At 41.4% G+C, this 12,399-nt stretch overlaps 1 protein-coding gene across 1 annotated transcript in view; it reads right to left on the bottom strand.

Annotated features, from left to right (window-relative positions):
* Nucleotides 1-10,430, bottom strand: part of TJP2 (tight junction protein 2) — a 52,188-nt gene extending 41,758 nt beyond the window's left edge. Inside the window, exons 1-2 of the mRNA XM_063129316.1 lie at nt 10,358-10,430; nt 9,792-9,868 (exon numbers count right to left, since the gene is read on the bottom strand). Of these exons, the coding sequence (XP_062985386.1) occupies nt 9,792-9,854 (63 nt within the window). The 5' untranslated portion in view covers nt 9,855-9,868; nt 10,358-10,430. The remainder of the gene's footprint in view (nt 1-9,791; nt 9,869-10,357) is intronic.
* Nucleotides 10,431-12,399: the final 1,969 nt, after the last annotated feature.

Below are 12,399 nucleotides of genomic sequence, written 5' to 3'. Positions count from 1 at the left end.
TTTCTGGGCAAAGTACAAAGTGTTGGTCATTACCTTTAAAGCCCTAAATGGTTTGGGTCCAGGTTACCTGCGGAATTGCCTTCTCCCATATAGTCCGCCACGCACACTCAGGTCCTCTGGGGTGAACTTACTTCAGTCAGCTAAAACTAGGCTGACATCAGTTTCCCAGAGGACCTTTTCTTCTGTCGCCCCCAGATTGTGGAATGGCCTGCCGGAGGAGATTCGTAAAATTAACTCCCTGTGTGATTTTAAGGCAGCTTTAAAGACTAGCCTTTTCCGACAGGCCTATCCAGATCAATGTTAAATCATGAATTTTTAAGATGTATTGATTCCTGTTCTAATGTTGTTCCCCACCTTGATCCAAAGGGAGAGGCGGGTAAGAAATAATTATTATATTATTATTATTATTATTATTATTACTACTACTACTACTACTAAAACCCAAACTTCATTGCATGAAGCTGACTGGTGGGAGAGTTCAGGACAAATACAAGGAAGTACTTCTTCACACAGCGCATAGTTGAACCCTGGAAATTAATACCACAAGATGTAGTGATGGCCACCAATTTGGATGACTTTAAAAGGGGGTTCGATAAACTCCTGGAGGAGAAGGCTATCAATGGCTACTAGCCCTGATGGCTATGTGCTACCTCCAGTATCTGAGACAGTAAGATTATATGCACCAGTTGCTGGGAAACATGGATGGGAAGGTGCTGTTGCACCATGTCCTGCTTTGTTGGTCCCTGGTCGACATCTGGTTGGCCACTGTGTGAACAGAGTGCTGAGATAGATAGACCCTCGGTCTGATCTAGCATGGCACTTATGTTCTTAACCAGAATAGAAGCTTTAGACTAGGGGTGGGGAACTTGTAGCCCTCCCGATGCTGGGCTATAACTTCCATTATCCTTGACCATTGGCTATGCTAGCTGAGGCTGATGGAAGCTCATGTCCAACAATATCTGAAGGTCACCAGGATGGGGAAAGCTGAATTTTATGTTAAAAGTATCAAGGCAGGTTAAACACAAATTTAATATTGTCCGAAATAAAGAGAAAGACATGCACCCAAGCAGTATCCAGTGGTATTTTAAAAATAATAGTCATATTTGCAGCCAAGCTTGTAGCTTATTAAATCTTGAATGTACAATATTTATTGTAGCCCCCAAGAACATTTACATCATTACACCAATGACAATAAAAAATATTGTTGTATTTCCCCCAACAGGAAATAAATAGGAACCAGTGCAATAAAAAAGAAAGAAAAGAACATTTGCACATTTCAACCCAATAATAATAAGTCATTGATCACCAAATTGCAGCCCCTTATGACAACCGGGGAAGAGAGAATGCTTTGAGAGAGGAAATAACACTTCTTTATTCCCTCAGTATTGACCATGCTTGCTAGGCTGATGAGAATTGCAGGGCAAAAATACTTGGAGGGCCACAACTTGTCCACCCCTGGTAAGTCCTATTGCCTCTGTGGAAGTGCCCCCTAAATACTTAAGACTTAAAACTTGTTGTGGCAAGTGGCATTTTTTTGCTATCAGCGCTCCCTTTGGCATATCGATTCAATGTTCTCTAGTAACTGCCGTGACCCAGCTTGACCATGCCACCTGCCTATAACAATAGATTCTGTTATATGAACTATAACAATGCCAAAAAGTAAACTGTTTTTATGAACCTGCAGCCAAGCCATATTGTTAAATTAAACTGAATAACTGTTCCTACATTGGGTGTAAACAGATCTTTTGGCATTATTCAATCATGGCTAAGGTAAAATATGAGATGAAAATAAAGATCCTCTATTATAACAGAAGAAGGAAAGGAAAGGAACTTCTCATGCAAGCACTGAGTCATTACTGACTCTTGGAGGGACGCCAGCTTTCGCTGACGTTTTCTTGGCAGGCCTTATAGCGGGGTGGTTTGCCGTTGCCTTCCCCGGCCGTTATTACCTTTCCCCCAGCTAACTGGGTACTCATTTTACCGACCTCGGGAGAATGGAAGGCTGAGTCGACCCGAGCCGGCTGCCTGAGAACCAGCTTCCGCTGGGATCGAACTCAGGCCGTGGGGAGAGTTTCAGCTGCAGAAACTGCTGCTTTACCACTCTGCGAAGGCACCCCAAATTGTACAGGTCTAGATATATTTTATAGTGCAACAACAAACACAGATTATATGGCTGTGAGCATGCAGTACTAGCAACCATTTAGCAACAGGTCCTTTGTTGAGAATACGGTGTCATTCCCTAGCTTCTACTTGTAGGAGAATGCAAAGAAACTCTCCCTGACACACCATAAGGGTTGCAACTAGTGGTGCTTGTTCGCAGCACAATTCCAACAGGTATTAACATTACATTCTGTGTAAATAAAAGGTCTAAAGTAGTACAGACTTAGCTTTCCATATATTTTTCTGTAATCCAGTACTGCAGAAACCATTTACATGAGGCTTTTATCATGCACTCGTGGTCGGTGACTCATGGAAATTTGTATGCCCTTTTCACAACACCGTCAACCTCTGGTGCCTCTCGCATCATTTTTTAAGCTTCATTCCACCATTTTTTATCTTGTCAAAAATGAGGTAATATTTCCAGAATTGCCCAATATCACAGTGCCATATATATGGAACATATGGAGCTTGCTCAACAAGCAACCTCACCCCCCAGGAGGGGGAAGTGCATGTATGGTGCCAATCATAATCCCTCAAAGACTCTGGAAGAAGCAGTCTCAGTAAGGGTGTGGGATTCTTGCATCAATGTAGGGAAATCCCAAACATCCAGTTATATTGCAACAAAGTTCAACAAAACTGTACTATTGTAAATTTTCATTTGCTTTTCAATGATGTCCATATTAATTTCAACCCACTTTATGTATTTTTAAACTTTTAATGCTCTCCTTTCCAACCCCTAATTTAACTTAAATTTAAACTTTGCTGTTTTAATCTCATATTTTAACCTATATTAATTTTTGCTGTGTAGTTTTATTCTGGTTGTGCTTTTTATATTGTATTTTGTATGTGTGTTTTAAATTTGTTGGTTGTCTTTATGCTCTTCATGGTTTTAAACTCTGTGAACCACGCAGAGAGTTTCGGCTATTGGGCAGTATAAAAACGTAATAAATAAATAAATAAATATCCCCATATCGGCTGCTCTAGTTCTACTAATAAATAATAATTCAACACACAAGTACCATACCATGTTACTCATAACCATAATGTATCTCCCTGGATAATAAGATTACACTTTGTAAGTTTAGAGTTTTAATTAGTTGTTTGTTTGTTTATTTATTTATTTATTAATACTACATTTATATCCTACCTTTTGTCCTTTTGCAAAGAACCTGAAGCAGCTTACGTAGTCCTCCTTCTCTCCATTTTACCCTCACAATAACTCTGTGTGGTACGTTGGATTGAAAGACACTCAGTGAGCTTCATGAGACCCAATCTAACACTCTAACCACTACACCACACAGGCCTGGTTCAGACAACACGCTAAACCATGCTGCTTAACCACAAAATGGTTAAGGTTAATGTGTTCCCTTAACCATTTTGTGGTTAAGCAGCATGGTTTCGCATGTTGTCTGAACCAGGCCACAGACTCTTTCAACATTCTCAATATTTACACTCCTACACAATCAGAACTCACAAAATCTGAATCATCATACACAATCTAAATAACTCATATGATCGAAGGAAATGTCTTCAGTAATATAAATAATTTAACCTGAATTCATATGTTGTGAGGGGGGGATACTAAACCTGAGTTATATGCATATTCCCCAATAATACCAGATAAAAATAAAGTAAAGACTGAAACTATATTAAGCCATTTAAGTGAGATATGAATTAGGACAACAACCACACAAAAAAACAACCCTCTGCTTAATTCTGGGGATTTTTCAGACACTGACCTCTTTGTCTATTGTATAATCCATTGTAAACAGTTTGCTCTGTAATTGTTAGGTCTGGGGAAAAGAATGAGAGATCTGAGCAGAGAAGAAAGAGAGAGATGCCCATTGACATAGGCACAACTTGCTTGATACATTTGCAAGAGCCTTCTTTTTTTTTTAAACTGGAACTGCTAGATTTCATTAGTCAGGAAACAAAGCAGCTATTGATCTACTCCAAGGCCCCATTTAACTGTTTTCTTTTTTCAGCAGTACTTATCTCTCCCTTGGCCTTATTGCAATAATAACTCAGGAAAGCAAATTGTCCATTTGAATCTCTCAGACCTTGCCCTACTTCTGTAGAAGAACCCTGTGCCTGCATCACATACCAACCCCTTGGCAACTCATTTCAATATTCTCTTTGCAAGTTGTATTCTTCCAACTGGCAAGCCACAGCCTCCTGCCCTCCAGAACCAGCTGGCATAGCTCAGAGTCCCAGAGATATCGCAGGCTGGCTACTAGATAATATCTGTGTGTGGTTCTCTTAGGATACTACTAACATTGCTGGGAAATCCAAGTGCTTTACATGTTTTGCCTGGCTATTTACATAGGCTTCCATTTAAACTACACGATTATGCTACCTGAACCACTATACGCATGGGCAGCAGCTCAGTAGTAGAGCACATGCTTTGCAGGCAAAAGGTCATAAATTCAATCCCCAACATCTCCAGGCAGGGCTATGAAGGAATCCTGCCTGAAACCCTGGAGAGCTGCTGCCAGTCAGTGATGACAATACTGGGCTAGATGGACCAATACTCTGACTCAGTGGAGCTGTTCATACAACATAGGGCATATGTGGCTGCCATTTTGAATATGCAACACTCTCTCAAGGGTTGTTGTCTCATGCGGACCCAGCAAGCATGGGTTATGCAAGGGTTAAACAACCTTCATATAACCCACAGCCTGTTTTAGAGTTATGCATAGGTTATTTATGCAAGAGTTATTTATTTATATTAGTAGTAGTAGTATACCGCCTTTTGCCCAATACTGGGCCTCAAGGCAGGATACCGTCACACAACTCACACTTGCCATATTCACATGGCACAATAACCACAAGCAGGTTTGGATATGAAATTTGGCGTTTTCAGACTCCACAGGCTGTAAAGGCAGTTTCCTATTTCCCTAACTCTTCACTTTGCTATATTATGCTTATAATGCTTTTACAGAATGCAACACGTATTTTTCACCTTTCCTTGATATTGTTACAAACACCTTTTCATCAAGCAATATGTAAAATCTGATTTGATCTCTCCAGTTCTTTTACTGTGTCTGACTTCATTAACTTTGTTTTAACTTTGCATGCCGCTTAGGTGAGTATAAATTCAACAACAACAACACATTTCCCTGAGATGCAGCCATCTCAGGAAAAGAAAGAAAGCTCATCTAAAGTCCCAGTTCTTGCTCCAGTTCATTGTTAGCTAACAATATACCAGTGGTGTGGAGCAAAGCAAAAGGATTGGAATGTGGATAATGAGCTGTGACCATGTGTCCTTTTCAACAGATGAAAAGCCAAGTTTTCGAGTGTTGCCCCCAGTTAAATGCCTTTTTATTTTTTAGCATGCAGAGTATGAAAACCATGAGAACATAAACGTTTTTCCTTAGGGAAAGGGTGAAGAGTAGCTGGTGCTGTCAGATTATAATATCTTATCATATCCCTTCTGACATGGTGCATTAAGTAATGTTTTTCAAATCATCTTGTGATTGATGTCAAAAGAATCGTTCCGTTCAGCATGTCTCACAGTGGGTAAACTTGCCAAGTCTTTGGAATTAGAGGACTGTTGGCAAGCACAGCCACTGCTCAACAAGGGTTAGCAGAAAAGAATAACACAACTTAAATTCATTCTGGGCTACAGAAAGGAGGAAAAAGGAGCAGGGGAGCAGACAGAAAGGTGCCCTGCACTGAACACTTGCCTATCCTTCGCAAAAGTAAAAGAATGCAGCTATTCCACCTCTATAAAAACCATAACATGTGAACAACACCTTTGTCATTTCTTATTAAAAGAGTCGGAAACGACTGAACGAATAAACAACAACAACAACAAAATTAAAGTGAACACGCAATTCCAATTCAGATTCCTCCATCTACTCAAACCTAAAAGCTTCAGAGCATTCCTAACAAAAAAACAAAGTATCATTTCCCACTGAAGTAGAACTTCAACTAATGTCGAGAGATACTGAGAAGCAAAAAGCTAGGGTCTCATAGTAGACATGAGAACCTTTATGCCAGTCCCTTGAACATAGCACTCTAAATACTTGCGGAGTCAGTTTCTTAAAAAGATAAAATGTTGAATATACAAGCAGTGGTGTGTCCTAACATGACTCTGTTGTATCTACTGAAAGGACTAGTGCCAGAGTTTAGGTTCCCATGTCAAGCTGCCCTCTGGGACTCACACACCACTTCCATGCTCCTCCCAGGAAAATAAAGACAGCAGCAGATGCTGCAGACACATTACTAGGCACTTAGCACTGCTACCATATAAGCTTACCAGGCCAGGGGGGATGGGTGTTGGCTCTCAGCCCAATATTGAGGCAATAAAGAAGCCATTATCTTTATTGCCCCAGAATGCCTCTGGGTCCCAACCTACACTACACAGGCCTTCTGGTGTAATAAGGGTCAGAGTATAAACATGAAAGCTATTTTAACAAAATTATAAGGCACTATATTGGCACCAAAGTGGTCTCTCTAAATAAATGTGTGCACGCACACCCTTACAAATTTTCTTTCTTTTGACAGAAAAGTGAACAATGTGTAATTTGAACACAGAGCTAAAGCCTTTTGCAAGAATGGCAGGTCACCAAATAATATGTTCATCATAGCTTTGAAACGCCTAGAAAGTCAGCAGCAGCAAATGACCTGTGTTACATCCACCACAATCACATGAAAAGTTAAAATGGCCATATATTTCCACAAGCTCCGAGTATCAACATTTTAATGAGATACGATATATATAGACACAACCAATTCAGAACAGTAAACTACATTATTTAAACAAAAAATGAATAATAGATACACACATAGTTTCCAACAGCTATTGTCTAGAAGGCATTAGCAGGCAGTAATTGCAAAGACCTTTAGAATCTTTTAAAGATGACCATACAATACTAAAAAAGTGACTGTGTCAAAAGCTCAATTAATTTAAATACAGGTTTTTATATCTGTATTTTTTACTGCCCATATCTAAGGACAAAGGAAGCAAATACTACAAAAAAATCAGGCTATCATGTACACGAAAGAATTAAATGGTCTCATGCATATTTGTCTGGTTATTTAGTACTGTTGTGCATGTTTGATACACTTGCCTTATACCAGCCTTCCCCAACCTGGTTACCTCCAGATGTTTTGAACAACTCCCATCATCCCTGACCACAGACCATGCCGGCAGGACTGATGACAGTTGCAGTATAAGACATCTGGATGGTACCAGGATGAGGAAGGCTGCTTTATACAGTTGTGCTGCAAGCTGTCACTGTGTTTTTATGACATTACTGCATTTTGCCTGAAACGTTGCATATACAAACTAGATAATTAGAATACGTTCAAGCGTTCAGGCTTTATGCTGAAATTACAAGCAGCAGCAATAGACATATCCTGGCAAAAATGTCCACATTTTGTTAAGATGTTAACTTCCTAGTTAAAGTTAATCTACAACATTTGTCATAAAAAATATCAGCATGACTTCTGGTCTTTAATCATTGGCTTCAAAGCCAGATTGTACTTTCCATGGAGATCTTTCAACAGGTACTTAGAGGATTTCCCCCAGCAACTGAGAATTAACTCAGGAGAACACTCAGTAATTCTTTTTGAAAGTCATCTCCATAAGCTTGTATACATTTAGAGCCATAAAAAGAGTGACCTGGTTCACACAACACAACCACACTCAAAGTTGAGTGTGAGTTGTCATTGGACCATGGTTTGTTGTGTTGTGAACCCAGCCACACTAACAACAACAATCCACAGTTCAGGGTGCTCTTGCACCATGTCCTGCCTTGTTGGTCCCTGGCCGATGGATGGTTGGCCACTGTGCAAACAAAGTGCTGGACTAGTTGGACCCTTGGTCTGATCCAGCATGGCACTTCTTATGTTCTTATATTCAATGACAATCCACACTCAACCATGGGTATCGTGTTGTGTGAACTCAGCCATTGTATTCAACAAGGATATAGATCATGGGACTTGCTGGATGGCCTCAGACTTGTTCATTGCTCACAGTCTTAGTTACTGTTTTCTTAGCAAAAAGGATATGATAGAATTATAAAGCACTTTTGACACTGAAACTGCTGTACTGAACTAGGCAATGATCAAGATGTACATAATTTACAGCCACATTAAATTAGTGTGTGTGTGAGGCAGGAAGATTATAAAACTGTATAAATGAAAGAGCAAAGGAACTTACTTTTATATTAGAAGAAGCGTATGTAGATTTGACATGAGCATGCCAAACAATTGCCCACTCTCAAATGAGAAGAAATTATGTCTTATATTGAAAAGTCCATGAAGTCTAACACATCTCAGCCTCTACAATGCAGAAGCATTGTGCCACCCCTCAGATTTTAAGTGAATATCTAGCAGCTTTTCAGCGTCTAATGAGAACCTAATGTAGAGCCTTCTAGTACCTTAAAGTTTAACAGCCTTATTTGTGGCAGAGGTTTTCACAGACTAGACCCCACTTCCTCAGATTCATGAACTGTTCTCAGTTAGCAGATACAGACATGAGTACTGAGAAATAAATTGTAGTGATGCCAAAAATACCATGAAATTCAAGAAGTACAGTCCTGACATTTCTACTGAAAGCTGAAATGTATACAAAGCATGAACAGTGTTATTGCAGTAACTGGCAATAACATAATCTAATTTAACCACCTGTAGTGGGACATAAAACACCGGTCTGCAGCTCCTGAACAAAGTGAATCAAACTTGCTGATTGATTCTAGTTCAACTAGAACATAGAATCATAGAATAGTAGAGTTGGAAGGCCATCGAGTCCAACAGGATAGCACTATTTATGCCAGTCTCTCTTGCCTGGTACTGTCTAGATGTTATGGACTACAACTCCCAACACTCCTGACCACTGGCCATAATGGCTGGAGCTGATGGGAGTTGAAATCCAAAAAATCTGGAGGGCATCTAGTTGGGGAAGGCTGTTCTATGCTAAACATATTCATCTCAATGATGCTAGGGGAAAAATCTTTCCTACACCCATGAATACTCCACCTACGACATTTCAACATGATTCAGTGTGTGGTATGTTGCAGAATGAACACACCTCAGTAGTTACGATCACAGGGTCTCTCTTTTAATCTAACATACCTCATTGTGAAGGCGGTAAACTCAGATAACCTAATATATGCCATCCAGACCCCCTCTGAAAAGAGCTAGAAACAAATAGGATAGATATATAATGATCAGGAAAAAACAATACTTGGAGTACCTGAAAATATGAGCCACATAAGTCTGTCTGTGAGTCACATCACAAACATAAGAAGACATGAAAACTATTTCCTCAACCGCTCTCCAAAATATTACTATACTCTTAAGACTATCAGAGGAAAACCACCTTTCATTATATCTGGAAAGTCATAAAACTAGAGGCATGTGCATCAGTGTGGGTCGTTTTCATTAACCAAAAATACACACACTAGAAATGTATATACACCCCCCTCCCTAGTCAAGGGAAACCCAGCTCTGTTTCAAACTGCCCCGATCTCCACGATTTCAAATGCCTACATCCTGGCTTAAGGCTGCATTGAACTCTCTGGGCAGTTAGGAGGGAAGGGAGATGGAGATGGAGATGGAGAAGGGGGTGGGGTGGGGTGGGGAGGGGAGATAGAAAGGCGGCTTAGAAAGTAATGACTTACCCCAAACCAAGATGAGAGCACTGGGCCAGAACTCAGCAAGCGATCGCCTCCTCTCACCGGCATCTCGGAGATTGCCCCTTGAGGGGAAGGGTTGGAAAAAAGAACTTCAAAAGTCTCCCTCCCCCTACCCTTGATTTTTACGGAGCGGGGGGGGGGGGGAGAAGCGGGCTACTTGCTACTCTTAAACTCCTCTTTACCACCTTAAAGTCAGGAAGACGCCTCCCTACAGTGTAGGCTTCCCAGAAATCCCCCCCTCGCAGCTCTTCCCCATCCTCCCCAAACCGGTTCACCCCACAAGCCACCATGCAAGAGTGGATCCAACCGCTTCCTTAGCCCAGCGCAAGCACCGACTCCAAAGCAACACTCTAAAACGCCGCTACCATTTCAAGGCAAGTGAGGGGGGAGGTTCCACATTACCCCATGCGTCTCATGCACATCATGCATTTCAAGTGCTTGGCAATCCGAAGGAACGCATGAACGGCGGATGGGCAGAAGTGAAGAGCAGGAGAAAAAAGAAAAGAAAGTGGAATACGGAGAGAAGATGGGTAACGGATGTTCGTACAGACCTGCTCCCTCCCCCCTTCGGGTCCAATTGGTTCGTTCCCGGTGGAAGCCTGTGCGGCTCCCATTGCAACATTGCTTCTTCCCTCTTGGAAGTTGAGAGGCGGACGCCAGCAGGGAATTAATTGTTCGTTTTGCACCTCACGTGACGCGCGGGAGGAATGGCACCAGCCACTCAGTTGCCTCGGCTCTGACAAGGCGGCGGCGGCGCCCTCCTCCTCCTCTGCACGCAGGGAGACCCGTTTCCAGAGAAGGGAGGCGGAGAGACGCCAAAGGAAGTTTGGCAAAGTAGCTAAGCCTGCTGCGAAAAGGAGATACCGGCCATCAAAGCGCCAAGGAAAGCGTTTCATGGAATGTCAGAGCAGGAACAATAAGTGGGCCAGAGGCAAAGGAAACTGTTGAGCAACGTGCATTCTAACCACGGTGGTTTTTAAATTCATTTTCTGGCGCTGGAAAGGAGAAACAGTAGCTTGGGCTGCAATCCTATGTGTAAACTATGCAGAACTAAATTCCACTGCTGGGGTAACGTACTTCCTGCTGGCTAGTGCCATAGGATGCTAGTGTCATCCTATGCAGAAAAAACGTCCTACACCTCCCAGTATTGCCCCAGCCAGCCACGCTGTTCTGGTCCATGAGTGCAAAGGCTCCACAATGAGGTAGAAACGCTTGGCACTTTTTAGCAATATATGAATAGAGATTTTAGAACTGCTGCATTTAGGGTTTTTCCTGTTTTTGCATAGTGTCCTTTGGCCACACCATCACATTTCTGACTAGGGCCTACTCTCATGATAGAAAATAAAGATGTAAAAGTTAAGTTGCCTAGCAAGTAGGGCAGAGACAATTGCCCCACCCTGCTTGTCAGAGCTATGTTTTGTTTCAAACACATCATCATCGTTATTATTAATACATTTCAAACCATTAAAATACATTATGTGAAGCGTAAAAGCATTTAGATAAAAGCATATAAGTACACAGAGGCAGTATATATCTAAAAAATTTAAACAAGTTGCTGTTTCAACTATCTATGGCAGCTTTCCCCAACCTTGTGGTTACCAGATATTTTGGACTACAACCCCTTCAGCCCCAGCCAGTATGACTGATGACTGCAGGGTGAGGATGTTGGGGTTTCCACTAAAGCATTCATGTCATTTTCAAACCATTTCAGCCCCAACCACACACACAATCTTGATCTCAGCTTGACTCATCCTGAAGAAGGGAAACAATGGTCACTGTGACTACATTTGCTTTGCCTCTCTTTTCAAAACGGATGTTTTTCCTGCTATAGCAATGTCTATGTTTCAAACTTGGATGACTGTAGAACTGAGGGGCATGCAATACAAGCAGTAAGGTAATAAAAAGGTATTTTTAGCCATCTTATTCAGGTTGTCTAATCCACACCCTATATCTTTTCTTCCTAAAAACAAAATGACATTTCTTCCAGAAAAGGAAATCAGACATTATCTTAGTTATCCTCTATCTCTTTCTCGCTGTCTCTTTAATGTCACAATACTACTATAAGAATACCAGCTTTCTTCCAAACACCAAAATGTTCTCATTCTAACATACCAAAGTCTACTCATGGTAAATTCGACACCCCAAGTGAAGCCATAACATTCAGAGCAATCCTGCAAGATCACTTTTTCTACATAAGGATGTGCCTGCAAATGATTTTTGAAAAGAGGATGCATGTTTATTAGTACGCTCCTGAACCAGGCACACCACATACCCTATGCTTTTGGTACTACACTTCAGAGAAGGAGAGCAGCCAGGTGGCAGCACCAGCATCCAATCAGTCTTCGTTATATCAAAAAGGGAAACAGTATCTTGTTTAACAAGCAGCTCTTGCCACACATCTAAATTTTGAGACTCAAACTTGGGAGACTCCCTCTGCAGGTACTAAGTTGTCCTCTTTGGGCCCCTATGCTCAAGTATTATTAGACTTGAGCAACCTTCCTCAACTGGGGACCCTCCCAAGGTGTTGGACTACAACTCCCAGAATCCCCAAACAGCTCTGCTGGCTGGAGGTTATGGCAGTTGTAGTCCAACA

This window comes from Elgaria multicarinata, chromosome 6 (assembly GCF_023053635.1).
Source record: "Elgaria multicarinata webbii isolate HBS135686 ecotype San Diego chromosome 6, rElgMul1.1.pri, whole genome shotgun sequence".
In the NCBI taxonomy this organism is placed as follows: Eukaryota; Metazoa; Chordata; class Lepidosauria; order Squamata; family Anguidae; genus Elgaria; species Elgaria multicarinata.
Note: the sequence above shows the minus strand (reverse complement) of the source record. Positions and strands in the feature narration are given on the sequence as shown.